The sequence below is a fragment of the Hippocampus guttulatus genome, chromosome 9 (assembly GCF_054856545.1).
Source record: "Hippocampus guttulatus isolate MCC_2025c chromosome 9, RoL_Hgut_1.0, whole genome shotgun sequence".
NCBI classification, from domain to species: domain Eukaryota; kingdom Metazoa; phylum Chordata; class Actinopteri; order Syngnathiformes; family Syngnathidae; genus Hippocampus; species Hippocampus guttulatus.
Genome location: NC_141269.1, coordinates 6,803,984 through 6,821,253, shown reverse-complemented (window position 1 = coordinate 6,821,253; position 17,270 = coordinate 6,803,984). Strand labels below are relative to the sequence as shown.

The 17,270-nt window shown below is 40.3% G+C and overlaps 1 protein-coding gene across 1 annotated transcript in view; it reads right to left on the bottom strand.

Annotated features, from left to right (window-relative positions):
• LOC147200097 (myosin-10-like) overlaps positions 1-17,270 on the bottom strand; it is a 47,181-nt gene that overhangs the window by 18,655 nt on the left and 11,256 nt on the right. Inside the window, exons 4-20 of the mRNA XM_086119645.1 lie at positions 14,028-14,055; positions 12,643-12,745; positions 12,414-12,443; positions 12,170-12,184; positions 11,870-11,887; positions 7,894-7,986; positions 7,654-7,717; positions 7,465-7,563; positions 7,037-7,180; positions 6,800-6,895; positions 5,620-5,738; positions 4,422-4,574; positions 4,155-4,328; positions 3,891-4,064; positions 2,528-2,642; positions 2,306-2,368; positions 129-322 (exon numbers count right to left, since the gene is read on the bottom strand). Coding sequence (XP_085975771.1) covers positions 129-322; positions 2,306-2,368; positions 2,528-2,642; positions 3,891-4,064; positions 4,155-4,328; positions 4,422-4,574; positions 5,620-5,738; positions 6,800-6,895; positions 7,037-7,180; positions 7,465-7,563; positions 7,654-7,717; positions 7,894-7,986; positions 11,870-11,887; positions 12,170-12,184; positions 12,414-12,443; positions 12,643-12,745; positions 14,028-14,055 — 1,682 coding nt within the window. The remainder of the gene's footprint in view (positions 1-128; positions 323-2,305; positions 2,369-2,527; positions 2,643-3,890; positions 4,065-4,154; positions 4,329-4,421; positions 4,575-5,619; positions 5,739-6,799; positions 6,896-7,036; positions 7,181-7,464; positions 7,564-7,653; positions 7,718-7,893; positions 7,987-11,869; positions 11,888-12,169; positions 12,185-12,413; positions 12,444-12,642; positions 12,746-14,027; positions 14,056-17,270) is intronic.

Genomic DNA, 17,270 nt, shown 5'->3' with positions numbered 1-17,270 from the left:
GGACGGCAACCACAACCTCCAACAGTTTATGTCACTGTATTTGTGCCAAACAAACTGTTCCACAAAAACAGAAAAGACATGTTGACTTGCCTAAATACAAGTAATGTAGATTTAAAGGATGCATTTACTCGTTTTTCGTGGTTGGGGATGATACAGCGGACAAAGTTGGGGTTGGTGTTCCTCAGCGTGGCCATAAGCTTGGTGAGTGACTCCTTGTAGAGCTGACCCACCGTCCTAAACATGCCCTTCTTCGTTTTGTAGGTGGCGCCGAACGCCGTCTCGTTCATGCCTGCCACCTGGTCCAGGCCCACTATACGATCCACTGGTGGGCGAAGAGGGGGAAGAACTGGTTAGAAACGTGTAACTTGACACGAGTTGAAGGAGCAACGGTGACTGATGTGGTGATGTAGTTACAACAAGGCCCGATGCAGACGGATGACAGGAACACTACAAATGACCGGAAGACAGCTGCTGGCACACAAAGTCTTGCACTAATTCTCACTTGTGAACTATTTCTTCACATTCACTTACAGTTTTTGTAAGCTTGCAAGAATAAATTGAAGAAGACCTAAATTGCGTCTCAATGAAGACACACTGATTCAGGGCTAAAAACATGGACATGTGAGATCAGAAAGAAATCCCCGAATACCATGCAAGTAGGCTATAAACAGAAAAGGGGTGACAAAGCAATCTGATTGGACACTGTGCCAACAAGACATTGATCCCTTTTTTCCCCTTTAATGAATTTGAGAATTAGAATGCGTTAAAATGTTAAAAGCATGGGACAAGGGCTCTTTGTGGTCACAAAAGAGATTTCATCATAATCATTTTCATAATAGATTTGATGTAGGCGTTGTGCAGACTAGTTGACCAGTCGACTTTAGTACTCCACAATGACGTTTAGACAGTTAAGTCAACCAGTTGCTAATCACGTGTTCTTGGCTTGTGGGGGAGGCAGAGCTGTTTGCACCAAAACAGCTGAGTGTGCTGAATAATAAATAGTACACCCCCCTCGGTGGATTTCAATTGTCTTCTTTTTCCGAAAATGCAGCTTTGCAAAGTGAGGTAAGACCCAGTCAAGGGGAAAAAGTCAAGCTCGAGCAGGATTTTGAACAACTTGTCAACTTTTCACTTTAGCTGGAATTACCATCACACGTCAGGGAGCGAGCTCTCACACAGCCCACGTCAACGCTCTTGTGTTCCAATGTGCATGTTCTATGTAAATTTGGTGTCTTAGTTGTTAATTGTCCGTGCATACAGATTACTGTAAAGCATTCCTTACTCCCGTCATTTATAGAATAAAATTGTATTGTACTGAAAAACATTATCAGCGACTCGCAGACGTGAGTTTCAATCACATTAGTGTCGCCCTGACTAAATCTTGAGTCATGCAACCCCTAGTGTGAAGTGCACTTGACTGTCGGCATGGAGTCAACACTTAATGTACCATTTTGAGGCTACCATATGTGGAGCCTGAACTGAGGTATGCAATTGTATTTTTGTTAACGTGAACTACAGTATTAGCCCTCTGCCTCAAAAGCAATTCTTTAGAAAAAAAAAAGCAAACAATTGTGGTCACCAGTACATGCCTAAGAGATTTGGCGTGGGGTTTTTTTTCAATCACACAACAAATTTCCTCCGTCTAGTCTATCCATAGTTGATAAAGATAGCAGAGCAGATAAATTGTAATTAGGCTTTCCAAAGTGACACAACTCATTTGTGACCGAACAATGGGTGAATCAAAGTCACAAAACTTTCATGAGTGGCAGATTGCCGCAAAGCAATGTCTGCCGGCTGCGTGAGCCCCCCAACGCTCAGCTCATGGCCAACGCAAACACCACAAACGACATCTGGTTTCATTTGGCCGTTACTGGGGAAAAGGCGGGGAAATTGATGTTGTTAAGTAGCGACCTAGATTTACCACATTTATTGTTATCACATTACCGGAGCAGGAATACAACATTACTCCGAACAACTGCACCACACCCGAATAAGCTTGTTGAAGAATATAACAATCACAAGTAGGCCCATATAAGCACATGAAGCACACTGGCACAACTAAAGACAGCTATAGTCTAGCCTAGCTCAGGGCTTGGTGCTAATGCTACTGGCCATGACATGGAGCCATGCAGCCTGGAAGCAAATGACAACACTGTCTGAAGCATGACACATAGATCCATCAGATCTGGGCTAAAATGTACTGACAGGCTGTCGCTTTAACCTGCTTTGTTTGGTCGCATGAGCATGTTGGTCTCATAACGCAACTACTATTTTGGCCCAGGTCTGCTATGACACTACTATTCACCTGCTGGCTCATCCAGACTAGTGACATTGTCATAGAATGAAGCCCTTTGAATGGTCTGAATCTCTATAACACAGACAGAGACAGAGAGGGGAGGAGGGGTGTTAAAGAAGTCGTAGAAATCAGCTTGGCGAGGCAAACCCAGCTGTTAGGAAGCTGGCGCTCAAAAGGTGAATTGTTGAGATGTAATTGCTGTTTTGATCATTCAAACCTGAAATGACTCACCATCTTTCCACAGCTCCGCCACAAATTTGTCGGTGGACTGATGCAGAAGCGTGGCCACGTTGTCATTGAGGGGGTCCATGTTCTTCATTAACCACTCATCGGCCTTGTAGTCCACCTGAGGAAGGACACCACAGTGCTGTGTCAAATCTGTGATGGAGTATTTCAAAAATAATTCTGTACTGTTAAGTCCTGAAAGTGATTAGATACATGACATCTACTCAAGGCTGTACCGGTAAATGACCTATCGCGCAAGGTCAGCTGGGCTCCAGATTACCTGTGGTCCTCATGGGGAAAAGTGCTATCAAAAAAAAAAAAGTGATGGATGGAATGAGTTAATGATATATATTTATTTTTTTTTTAAATAAATTGAATGAATTCATCACTATGCCTAAAATGGTGGATTCAATGGTGCACCCACAGCAGGCAATCTATACTGTAATCGAGCACACTTGATACCTAAAATCTAATAGCTAGAGTGCATTCTCAGTACCATGCACAAGTGTGCAATGCAGACATGTGTAATTGGTGCATCTGTTATTATTGATAATCTTCATAATCATATTTGAAATGAAAAGAACAAAAAAATAAATCCACACAATTTTGGAAAGCTGCAGTAATACAGTTTTGTATCATGAAGACATGAGGCAGGTAAGCATGCTCAGTCACAGAGGACAAGTAACCATGACAAGAAATGATATTTTAGCTACATTTCACCCCAAATAGTGGAGAACTAAAACGATACTGTCTCTGCTGAAGGTGACATAAAAGATAAAGACAAGTCATCGAAAAACATTGTTTCCATACTTCAGGTAATTCAATCTTCAGAATAAGACGGTCACGCGTCCGCATGTAAGAAACAGGCAGACATTTTTGACAGCGCCAGGGAAGATTACAGATGGCCATTGTGTATGGATCATTGTGACCGCTTCGATTCACACCAGATCATTTATTTCATGCATATTGAACATTTGGCGATGTGGCTCTGTGCTTCAGCATTCTTTCCACCCACCGCATAAAATTGCAAATCTTTGCGGTTTTCGATGATAGTTGTGTAAGACGTAGTCCCGGTAATGCTAAGCAGATGTCCTCCTCAGCGGGTCTCGCTCTGTGTGATCGATGCTGTGTTCTGTTGCATAATGCCACGAGCAGTAATTCCACCCCAACTTCGACCTCAGGAGAAGCTCGCTTCAGATCAGCTCTGACCAGTACTATCTTTCCACTTGTAGATGATTATGGAGGAAATGAAGTACTTAGGTCTTTCCACGGTATCACTAAAAGAAGTGTAGCCCTCAGCAAGTATTTACTAAACAAATGGCAATGTTCCAAAAACACACCTATAATTACTTTATAGTATTTAACATACCCTTCCAGCATAGTGCATGATGCAGAAATCGGCTTTGTCTTTGAGCTGGCGCGGTTTCTGGAATTTGGTGTGTGTTCCCTGTTCCTGGATCAGCTTGTCCACAAAGGTCTTGTCTGTGGCCTTGGGGAACCAGCATTCCTCATCCAGCAGAGCTAACACCCCTGGAGGGTTTGCCTGAAGGAACAGCAACAGAACGTCATGCGCTCGGAATTAAATCTTTCAACCATTATAGAAGTAACATGACAAATTCATTTCAAAACGGACCGGCCTCTCAATGAGGTCGATGCAGGGCTGCAGGTCCAGGCCGAAGTCGATGAAGCTCCACTCGATTCCCTCCCTCTGGTACTCCTCTTGCTCAAGGATGAACATGGTGTGGTTGAAGAGCTGCTGCAGCTTTTCATTTGTATAGTTGATGCAGAGCTGCTCGAACGAATTGAGCTGTTAAAAAAGTGGGGAGAAACCATTAGTATTGCCTCGATCTCAAACGGGACAAAACAGACTTACATAATGCAACAATGGAAAGAGTCAAACCTGGAAGATCTCAAAGCCAGCAATGTCCAGGATGCCGATGAAGGAGGCCCCCTGTCTTTTGGTCCTGTCCAGAGCTTTGTTAATGCGATGGACCAGCCAACGGAAGAGACGCTCGTATGTTGCTTTCGCCAGGGCCTCCACAGCAAAGTCAGCCTGGTGCAAGGGACAGAGTGGTGAGACAGTACAGTAATTATTTATTCAATTTTACTATCTGTATTACACCTTGTGTGAAGTGAAAATGGAGTTCATAACAAAATAAAAAATGACTGATATGGGGAAATGCCATGAGAAGTCCAATACTGAGGCAGTTTGTAATGTCAAAATTGCATCGCACCCTGAAACATGAACATGGACGCACATAACATTGTGGAGCGATCACAAGACAGAAGTGTCACATAACTTGAGATCATCTTTAATAGTATGCAGGGAACTTGTTTACAACATGTTCCTGCTCTTCAAAATGATCTTTATGTCCCTCGTTTACGTTTTTGTCGATTCTTTTTCTACGCGGCATATCTTAGAGTTGCAGGGAATCCCAGTTGAGGTGACATCAGGCGAAAAGTGAACAGCAGCTGGCAGACAACCATCCATACTCACACTCTTGCTGTCAATGAGAGTGTGAAAAGCACACTACCATCAGTGACTTCATTTCGAATGACATGTATGAGGGTTTTGCCTTCTTCATGGGAAAAGGGACGCATACATTTGAAGAAGGTACTTATTTATTAAGACTGATTGAGGCATAGTGCCTATTAGAGCAGTGTTTCCCGAATCTTAATGAGCCAAGGCACACACTGTACATTGGAAAAAAATCTTACTGCGCAGAAACAAACACAAATGTTACAAAAAGTGGATACAGAGATGATTATGTACCTTCTGCTATCTAGTGGGATAATATTCCATTGTTATGCCTGCCACTATACGCCGCTGGCTGAGATAGATGAATGAAGATACATTATTTGTTGTGAATAATTAATTTTCCCATTTCGTGTAGCACTACTGATATTTTATTGGGTTGGCCACTATCTGAAGAAAAACACCATGTTTTTAAAAAAAACAAAACAGAACAACTGACTACATTTGTGTCCAAATAATGGACAATATGAGTTTTGTATATAAATAAGATGCAGGAAAAGCGTATTTTTAGTGGTGTTGTAATAAAGAAACCAGCATGAGAGTAGGTTTACAAAAGACGAACCTGCTCTTTGGTTTGGGCTTTCTGGACATAGTCTCTTCCCACTTTGATCCTTGGAGAGAGGATGGCTCGGGTAAACTCCATGACACTCATGCCCAACAGGTGACACAGCTTCTGAGCGGCTGGGAAATGGAATCCGGGACAGGAAGGGAAAAAAAAAAGACGTTAGGGCGCTTCTGCCGTACTTTTTGACAGTGATGTAAAATAAACACTTGCAAAAAGGATCAAAACAAAGACCTCAATCTATAATCTATTATGAATTTACATCCAAGGTTTTCCTGAAATTGTATGACAGATTTCCCCATTCATATAAAATACAATGGAACAGTCTGGAGCTCATGGAAAGAGCCAAGAAGCTGTCGAGATCAGACAGCAATCCTCTAGAAATAACACTCTGCAGGCCCGGATCCCGCTAGTCACATTTGGGAATATTTTGCCAAGATGCATCATTGGGAGTCGTGGCTCAGTCTCCCGCTGTCTCCCTCACTCCCTCTTGAAAGGACGGCGAGTCACCGCCACATGTGGATGAACTGGGCCCCATTTCCTCTGAGGTGTAAATCTTGAGAATGATGTGTGTTAATAGTAGGTTGACAAGGTTCAAGGACAGAAAGTGCATAAATCGAGGTCCTACTGCTCTATGCATGAAGATCAAAATGTAAAGGAGGTGAAAAAAGAGAGGGGAGAGGAAAAGAACAACTTGTACAGACAAGGTTAGACGTCGGACATGTGTCAGTTTGTGTGTACCGTTAAAATCATTTCATTTCATTGACTTGACAATCATCACATTTGATTCAGGGTAAAATCTGAAGACTCTAAACTCATTTGTGTTTCAATACCCAGCCGGTTTTTCATTTGTATGTGCACTGTATTTCAATGCTTACCATTTGACAAGTGTTAGGGGAAAATAACAGCAAAGAATAATATAATGCTGTGTTTAAAATTATGCCTAACGGGGTTTTGAAAAATAAAACGTTCAATGTAGTTGGCGGGTGGGATGGAAAACAAACCTAAGAAAAACTAGTTTCGCTTGAAGCGGCTTAATTAATATTGCAGCGGGAAAACTGCTGTTCATAATAAGTCCATTAATTGTGATATAGGTTGAATGAATGCAGATATGAAACCAGTGTGTTAAATTTACAACAATTAATTGTTGTATGATTGATATTTCATTTCTTTTTTTTACCTGTGTTATCAGGCATGGAGGCCTGGTCAGTATTCCTTTCCTTCTTAAAGATAATGTTCCCAAACTGAAGAACCGAGGACACCACTTTCAACATGGCTAGAAAAATGAGAAACCAGGAGAAAGAGACGTTTAAAAAAACAACAACAACAACACAAAACACAGTTGAGGCAGGTGTGATAACCTTTAGGCTACGTTGCCCAATATTTCATCTGTCAAGTCTAACCAATTGAAACATACCCAGAATCTCCTCATGGGAGAAGCTCATAATGTGCATGGCCTCCATTGTCTCATGGAAGTTGTCTTTATCCTGCTGGCCCGGGATTGGGATGTTGCCATTAGACAGGAATCGGTAGTTGTTGAATCCCTCCAAAAGCAGGTCGGCTATGGACGCAAGAATACAATCATAAACCTTCAGAGGCATGGACACAAAGGGAGATGCCAAAAACTGCCATGAGTTATGGCTGGGCTCTCAACTTCATTCCACATCAAACCCATCCAAGCATGGGCCTTAAAAAGAAAAGTACCTTCCCTAAACTGTTCCCCCCAAAAAGTTGGAAGCATACAATTAATTCTAAAAATTCAGGAATGTATTCGTCAGGAAAGAGCCAGCACAATGGTCTGCGTTGAATGATGAGTATAAGGTGCATCCACGTTTGCATACTCACATTTGAGGTGTTCTCCCGCTCCACCCAACAGTTGGTAAAAAATATGGAAGGTGCGTTCATCTTTGGCTTGGCGGATCGCTCTGGATTTCTCCAATAAATCTGACAACCGAGAGGTCAAGGATTTTTTTTTCTTTTTAGACACTTCACATTTAATTTCCTCCGAACAAGCATGATGACAAAAAGGGATACATGTTTCAATGTTGGCCCCAACAATATATCCTGTGACATCAAAGTTGATGCGGATGAATTTCCCCTGCAACAGAAAATAGAAGTTTCAGAAGCGCTCAAGCTGATACACACATCAATTCATCTCATGAACATGCTTACACATCGAATCACTCGAACCGTGTTACGATCCAACAAGGCGATGACATAACCGTTGACATCAAGAGTTGACTTTGAAAAGATAAGCATGACAGTTGCACTTACAAAACGTGACGAGTTGTCGTTTTTCACCGTTTTCGCATTCCCAAAGGATTCAAGGATGGGGTTGGCTTGTAAAAGCTGACGTTCCAGTTCACCCTGCCGGGGGCGGACAGGACAAGGGGTGTTACAGCAATGCTTTGTCAACACTTTGCAACTAATTATTATTATTGTTTTTTCAACTAATAACAGGCAAAAACAATGAGAAAGTAATTTTGCGTCATTGACGTTCCAAGTTAAAAAAATGTTCCATGCAGACAGATAGCAAACATCTGGAGGTCAAGTGATTCATACAGACAAGACAGCCACGTTGACAATGTGTAAGTGGACAAAATCAAGCTGGATAGATTATGATAGCAACACAGGAAAAAAAAGCACAAACACATTTTTAATAAAAGAAAGGCTAAGTGGATACCATTGCATATTGTTTAACGTCCATTCAGATTTGGCAGTGCGCATAAAAACGGCAAGCTAAACTTTTAACTAAATTTTGAAACATAATCTAACTTTTGACATAGGATTGAGGGGGAAAAAACCCTACATTTAATTGAAAAAAAGCCCAAAATGCATGGTAAAATGAAATTCTAATTAAAATAAAATATGTATAAAACAGACTGTAAAAATCAATCATTCTGCATGATTATTAGTAAATGCTGATTTTAGGTCGTATTTTTCAAGGTCAAGTTGTTTTGATTTCTTAGCAATTGCTGATTTCTCCAAAAAGAAATTTCTTTACAAAAGCCACACACATTGAAAAGATAACGCAATCTTATTTAACAATTAATCAAGATCAAAATGAAATGTTTGGATTAACAAGAGTCAACTCTCATTGCACATTATTTTTGAAAGTCCACAAACTTCTCATAAATAATGCTTGCTTGTAATATTTTTGAGGTATTGTAATTTTTAAATATTTTTTTTTTCTTGTGAGCATTAAACGTAAGCATGTAGCAAATAGATTAGATAATTGTCAAGAGGTTATCATCTTGGGTTATTTTTCTTGGTTATTTTTTCTGGCGCTCGCGCAGAGACAATAGAGAATTTTTCCATGAACAGGCGGTCGAACTGGACACTTTTGAGAAGCCAAATAAATAAATAAATATACTACTTGTGCAGCTGTTTCAACATGTGGCCCATTTACTCTTTCCATCTAAAGCCACACTGTGAGCTAAATCCTAACCAGAGAAACAGAAAATGCTGAGGTAAAGGCTTTTTTTTCCCCCCCGGGGAATATTTTTGCCAAATTTCAAGAATAACTGCAGAAGCTCAAAGGGGGCTATTTTTCCACAAAGGGGAACACTGAGGAATCAGCATGTGATGTCATACTTGGAATGAGGGTTTTCATGCTTTCTAACTGAGTCTTTGAGCAGCTGGACCCTGTGACATGGCTAAAAGATGCTACAAGTCCCGTTATCTGATTTTATTGAACGCAGTAATCATGTGGTGCAGATTGGAATTGTGAATTGGAAACCTTGACTCAAATGTGTGTTTTTCCTTTGGCTCGCAAAGAAAACAACCAAAAAATACGAGCCGATTACAAAGCCCAGAGGGGGTCTACTTTAGCTGACCCACATTTCTGATGCAATGGGAGCAACAAAGTGATTCCAATTGTTGCGCAGCTGCTACTGAATTCTACGGCCACTCGTTCACAGGCCCTCTAATTATTCGATCATTTTCTACATATCGTTGCCTTAGCTGCAACTTTGTGTCTCCCCGCAACACAGGGATTTTTGGCAGGCCGCAAAGACTGGACAGATTGAGACGAGTCAAAGAGGATCAGTCAAACTGCTCCACTAAATCTTTCCAGTTGAGGATGTGTATGCGGTGGTAAAACATCTGCTCTGTAGGTCACAAAAAAATGTTCACTTATCGAAAGAGCAAGTAAAAGGCCCCTCCCTGGAATCAGCACAGAGTATTTTTGTCAAGGTCAAGTTGATGTGGATTCATCCAAAAAACAATGGTGCTTAAGCTATTCTCGTTACTAAAATGATCTGACTTCAAGTCCTGAGTAAAGGGAGTCCACGGTTTTATGACAAGTTCATTCCTTGTGACAGCGACATAACATAAATTTGGATGCCGGTGAGAACGCCCCATTATATTGTACATAACCTCTAATGCAGTATTGAAGTCCTAATTATCCATCCATCCATTTTCTGAACCGCTTTCTCCTCAAAAGGGTCGCAGGGGGTGCTGGAGCCTATCCCAGCCGTAAGTCCTAATTAAAAGTAAATAATTGTATAGATTGGTTAGCACGTCCGTCTCACGGTGCAGAGTTGTAGGGTTCGATTCTGGCTCCAGCCTTCGTGCATGGAGTTTGCATGTTCTCCCCGAGCCTGCGCGGGTTTTCCCTGGGTACTCCAGTTTCCTCCCACATTCCAAAAACATCCATGGCAGGTTAATGGAACACTCTAAATTGTCCCTCGGTGTGATTGTGAGCGCGAGTGGTTATTTGTCTAGGTGCGCCTTGCGATTAGCTGGCAACCGGTTCAAGGTGTCCAGTATACTCCAGTATGCCCGCAACCCTTGTGGTGATAAGCGGATTGGAAAATGGATGGATGACAAACATTTCCAGTGCATAAAGAAAAGCAATCAAATACAAAACAATAAGTACAGCAGTAATTAAGCATGCCTTCTTGTGCTAGTTGACCACACCACTGAGCAAAGTAATTAATGGCCTAAGTATTGTCTAAAAAACACACATTTTAATAAAAATAAAAAAATACTAGGACAACGGCATTTTTATTCATTTCAATGGGGAAAAGATCATTTGAGATGAAATATTTTCAGTTACGTGCACAGTCGTGGAACATGATAAACTCATTAGTCAAAGCACTAGTGTATTTTAAAATACAGCAGGGGTGTTCTTACAAGTTAGATAGCGTAGCATAAACAGTAGGCATGGGCCAATATTACAGTGCGTGAGCAAAAACATCGCGTATTAAAATGAAAGCTCTAAAATGACCTTTTTGAAATATTTGGGTATATAAAAACAACTAGTACCCACTGGGACCATTTTATAGGACAATGCACATGAATCAACAAAGCAACAAAGCAAAAAGGCATGTTTGTTTGCACAGTCTCTTTCCTCTTGCTCACCAGCTTCTCCTCCTCTGTGCGTACTCTTGCACTTATTATGCGCTCACCAAGAAGGAGAAAAAAATTTATTGGAGGCGACTCATTTCAAAGAAGCGAGGGGTTTACCGAACTCTGCAAGCAGATATTCACATTGTGTCCTGTTTACCAGCCCCCTCAAAAAAGAAAAAAGAAAAAGAAACTCATTAATGGTGACGGCCTGTGTTAGCGGTTATTGAAACCTTGATTTTTTTTTTTTTAAACACAGTGAACCGTCAAACCGACAATTGGCCCATGCCTAGTAGCGTATTAGTCTCAAAAGATTTACAGTGAAACCATAAAAAGGTCAAACACAATAAATTCTAGAAAGAAATTTGTTTCGGTTTTAGCATGGGGAAAAATAACATTCCAAGTTCACCACTATAATATTCATAGGTTAAAATTAAACAGTCATAACACTCTGTAAACTTAAACGACAAATGAGAAGGGCATAGGATGTTGTGTCACCATCCTGCTAATGTAAAAATACTGGTATGTTCACCACTACTACGACAAAACATTTAAACAATTCGACTTTTCAGGTTCCACTGTAAATGTGATTGATTAATGCTGGAAGAGCTCAGTAGATTAATAAAGCGGCCACGCAGCAGGTCGTGCCCAAGTGAGATTGCTGCAAATCCTGCTCCCTCGATCAGTACAGGTAAGATTGTGCGCAAAATAAAGGATAACCACCCGCAAGTGAATGGATGTGGATGAAAAGCAGCTACAGAACAACCTAAGACCATATATGAAAGCGTTAATGGTCTTTCTAGGAGCAAAGTGTGGATGGAAGCAGAATAGGTTGACCCCCCCCCCCCCCAATTTGTATTGTAAGTAAGGTGAGTCAGGTGAAAATCTACATTCTACTCACATAAAAGAGGGCTCCACTCTGTAGGACATGAGGGGAGTCAAGTGTTATTTTCAAATGAGAAATCAATAATTACGTTAATGTCATGATACAAAATTCTTGTGGCGGTCCAAAATGTTTGTGTATGACACTTGGAAGAGGAACCAATAAAATACTTTTAGCGTGTCAATGTTAACTGTATTCACAAAAAAATGACAGGTACAAAACTTTTACATCATGGCACATTCACATAGACAACATATGCACATGAAAAACAGTCACGTAATTTTGAAAGTTGCATGCCATCTTACAAAAAGTACTTACAACTGCATTTTGCGCCTGACAGTAAAAAAACAAACAAAGTGAACACGAGTACCGGTAAATTTCATGTATCAGTGGTGTGAAAACCGTCTTCAATGCGTGTTTTCATTTTGAGACGGATCAATTTCCACCAACTAACTATCAACTGGTGTCAATCATAAGATTTGCCCGATACGGCTGAAAGATTGTTTGGGTGTTACGTGCGCATAAATAAAATGAAGCGTATAATGAAAAATAAGACACTTGCCTGGAGTTTCACTGGTTTAGGAGATTCTGGCTGTTTGTTACAAATGAACAAATTGCAAAGTGTTAGATCGCACGCACAGAACAGCTGTCCACAATCATGGAAGATAATTCATTGACTATGAGAAAACCTAAAACCGGTAGCAATCCCACCATGGCTGTTATTTATTTATGTGGACATCGACACTAAAGTTAAATTGATTTTCTTTTTTAGTTGTTCAGGTAATACTCACAGGAATGTTATGGTCTTTCCTTCCTTTGTGGGAGGAGGCAACATGTGCCAGGTACTGGATGACCTTCTTTGTGTTCTCCGTCTTGCCAGCTCCAGACTCACCACTGTCAAAGACAAAAAGAACATAAGACCCAGAAGAAGCTTTGGAAAACCCCCATCCTTGGGAATGAACTACAAATCCATCCCATCTCTGTCTCGGCCATAAAAAAAAAAAAATCAATAGGGAAGAGGCAGCTGTACACTCTTGTAGGCCCTTTCAGACAGAAGCTAAATTGCTCTCCAAAATAGCAAAAACACACAGTGCTCTTCAGGACCAGCATGCAGTTTAGCTTAGGTCAAGCTTAGCAAATTGTGGTTTTGTAAATGTTGAGCTTGCTTTTTGCTGCTCCCTTTGCGGTGTTGCAAACAAAAAACAGAGGGAGGAAATCCTCTAAAGTCCCGTAAGCCCAAAAAAAAAAAAAGAATTGAGGGACACTTGACATTTAAATCACGTCTGGGGTTTAACCGTAAGTGCAAATTTGCGCATGCCCCAAAAAAAAAAAATGCACCAAATAGTGTATGCCAATGTAAATACGGTTAAAGCATAGGTAATTGTGGAGGAATGAATACCAATGTATCACTTGTTGAAAGTAAAAGTGCTGGGTGTGACATTCCACATGTAATCATCCAGCCATCCATCCATCCGCTATCTGAACCGCTTTATCCTCACGAGGGTCGCGGGGGTGCTGGAACCTGTCCCAGCTGTCATCAGGCATTAGAGGGGGTACACCCTGAACTGGTTGCCAGCCAATCGCAGGGCACACACAGACAAACAACATCCCTTGTATGTAATGTATAGTATGCTTTTACAAAAAAAAAAACCAAAACCCTTCTTCATTGTGGCTGTGCACATAACGTAAATATGCACAGCTCTGCGATGAATTTATTGTCTGATACAAAATGTTGGATCGCAAATGTTAGCTAGAAAAAAAAAATCACAGTTGGTAAAAGAGCAACGACAGTTTGGCATTTCCAGCCAATGTAAAAATAGAAGTACGAAATAGACACCTGCCTCTATTTGAAGAGCAGGCAAGGCAGTGGCAGGGTTCAGGTCTTGATAACTTTGGAATTTTTTTCATTCCTGTCATCTGTACACTCTTGTGAGTCGAAAAGCCAGATGGCTTGGTTACAAAAATGTCAAAAATGCTTTTCTTTCAAGTAACAACAGTCTGGTCAGCGTCACAGGAACCTGAAGCAACACTCTTGACCTGGCGACGCTGACTGCGCCACTCAGAGCCACTAATTATATGCCTCTTACGTTCAAATTCATGTGTGTAATTGTTCCTACTTTATGACTCAATATAACGTGTATGAACAGTAGTCGACTATGCAGCGTGGTAGACTTACGTGCACAAAATGGACTGGTCCTCTCGATCTGCGGAAAACAAGGAGAAAGATACAAGTCAGCCTCAGCAGTTCTGTCTTTGACTTTGTCTCCAGTGGCTCTTTGATTGACAGCATCAAGAGTTTCAGGAGCATGAGCAAAGTGCAATCACCCCCCCCCCCCCGACAAAAAAAAAAATCATCTCTTGACTCACGTTGATCATACTGAACTAAAATTGTTGTGACCACCAGAAACCTCATCCCTGGATGGTTTTATACACATTTTCTAATGTGCAGTGAGTGAATCAAGTGAAAGAATACGTTTTTAGATAAACTACAGAACCACAGATTGTTGGAAGCGAGAGAATGGCGCGTGGGGATATCATTAGCTGGCATTGGTTCATTTGCATCGAAAATAGTTTGAGAAACACTTCCATCAAGTGTCTTGTGTATATATCCACATACTGCGTTGTCGAAGCACTGACAGCTTGACAGCTTGAGGTGAAGTGCTGACTATGTGGAAACTGGAAAGGTATCTGAATGAGGACACAGCTGAGGGAATCATCAGGGGTAATCTGGATATCCTGGCATTGACGGGGAACTTCCTGCAGTTAAATTCTGTGACAAAAGGGGTGCAGCCACACGCACAGATCTATAGTCATATCCTCAATGTCAGAGGGCAAAAAAAAAAAAAAAAAATCTTTGCATGCAAAAAAAAAAAGAGACCAAGATAAATAATTCTTTTTGTGTGTGTGTATTTATTCCCACCATTAATTGACCTCCAATTTACTCATTTTAAAAACTACAAACTGAAATATGGTTGTACAAGTGTGAACACCCTCTGAAAACATGGATGTTGCTGTGTCCAGAATTAACAAATCATATTCAAACTCATGTTAAATGTGATTCAGCACATCACGGCTATCGTTTTAAGTGCCTCCGATTAACCTCAAATAAAGTTCAGATGTTCCAGGAGGCTTTTCCTGACTTTTTTTAGTTTGTGTTTTTTTTGGTGTGTTTTTTAATTTGCTATCTAGCAGAAGCATGAAGTCTTTTTATTGTTATTACTGACTACTGTTTCCAACTGCAAACACATTTTGAAATTATGTCCAAATGTTCAACCTTGGCTCTAATGAACCATAACAAAATCTCCCAAATACACAAGGAGAAATTGTGCTATTTCAGTCGTTTATTTTTTTCTCCCCCTCTTAAGAATACAAAGAAAAAAAATCTATTCAGATCTACAGGGTCACATGAATGATTTCATGTTCTTTATATCCACTGTATGACGCAAGTTCAGGTTAGAAGACACATTTCTGAAAAATGGAGAAAGCGGTTTGAGAATTAGGTCATTTGAATTCTAGCAGCATCTAGCAATTAAACAGTTGATGGTCCAACTCCAGGTTCCACTTTAGTCCTGTCCAAGTATTCTTGAGCACCAAGCATTCGGCTACATAAATAATATGACATCAAAGCAGCGAGAGGCCATGGAATCAAACAGTCAAAAATTGAGATTTCTCTTCCTCTTTTCTAAGTTGCTATTCTGTACAAATGGCAGTGACAGAGAAAACGGGACCCAAGGGATTATCAGAGCAGCAACAGAGCCATGACGGCACCTGTTTGAATGGAGAATGTCGGAATGAGTTTCATACCAGACACTCCTGGAAGACATTTTAGTCATCGATGAGAAACACAAATATAAGATAAGAAAACTTTTATTCGTCTTACAATGGAGAAATTCCCAGTTTACAGAAGCAAAATTATGAAAGGGTAAAAAATAAATATAAATTATACAGGGAGTTTATTTATTTATGCATTATTATTATTTATTTATATAAATTATATAGGGAGTTAAAAAGATTTTGAGAATCGAGTCTATGCCGAACGCAATCCTTTGAGAGCCAAGTCGTATGTTACCGTTACAACAAGACCTCTTTGTTCATGTTGCTATCTGTAGCAACACACCAACACCACTAAGATACCTGCTGTTTATCAGTCTGTATGCAGACACGGGGGGAAAATAGGATCCCTTCTCTTCACTTCCATACTCTAACATCTCCGCCACATTTATAACGTATATCTAGGACATAGACATTCACAGAATCTTTGTAAATACTGTAAATTGGTGGGGAGAGGGGTTAATCAAATATCCAAACTATAAGATGGCTGAATTTAAAAGCACTAAAAAGTAACTGATGATTTTTAGTCATTGTTTGAGGACAATGATGTGTGTCTTGTGATCGTTTATTCAATGCTCATTATGTGACAGTGCAGTAAATTCTACTGAAAGTCATCAACCATACCATTGGATTGGATACAACTTTATTACAAGCACATCTTCCTTATATCAGAAAACTCTTCAAAATGGAAAGAAGTGACTGGACCACTCAAATAGACATGGATGTCAACACTGTTGTAGTAGTTTGAGTGGTGAAGCAATTAAAATAATTTATTGCGGGAGCAAAATGACAAAGACCACTGGGGTCAGGAGAGATTGGACTGGTGTGTGTCAGCCACAGTTTTACAAATGGAAACATGCAGTCGAGATCCTCAATATTTGCTTTGCGATGTGGAACATTTTTGAGGAGAGCAGCTATGGAATCTAAGATGTATTGCATGAGGAACTCACCCAATAAGGTTATGAATTTCAATCAAAGTATTTTTGCAAACTGAAGAAAAGGCATCACGACTTCATAAACAGGTCTGTTCTTTAACAAATCACTTGTGACAGGCAGTAAGGTAGCTAAAAGCTGTCCAGAGAAGAGAAAACAGAAAAATAAGTGACTGATGAGGTGAACATGAAGGCATACTTGGATTCTACTGGTCGTAATGCCTTCTTGCCACTCTCAGCAGACTTGAGGGTGCACTTAAGAACCAGTTGGTTGGTAATATGTATCCAGTTGGGTTCTGGAATGAAGTACAGTGGTACCTCTACTTACAAAATTAATTGGTTCCGGAAGAAATTTCTTAACGAGTACAAGTAGAGACGCATTTTCCATGTAAATGCCCTAATCCGTTCCAAGCTCCTCAAAATTCTGACATAAATGTTTTCTAAAGCATAAAAATGCATCAAAATATGTAACAAATACATGTTTAGATAAGATTTAATTAGATTATTACACAATAAATGAGGGTTGCGCATAATGTAAAAAACAAAGGATAGCGTAAAGAATAAAGAGTATGGTAATTTAACTTTTAACTGCGTTAACCGGAAACTCATTTGGCAGGATCGAAAGTAAGCTGGTGCATGTTTGGTCCATTATTTGT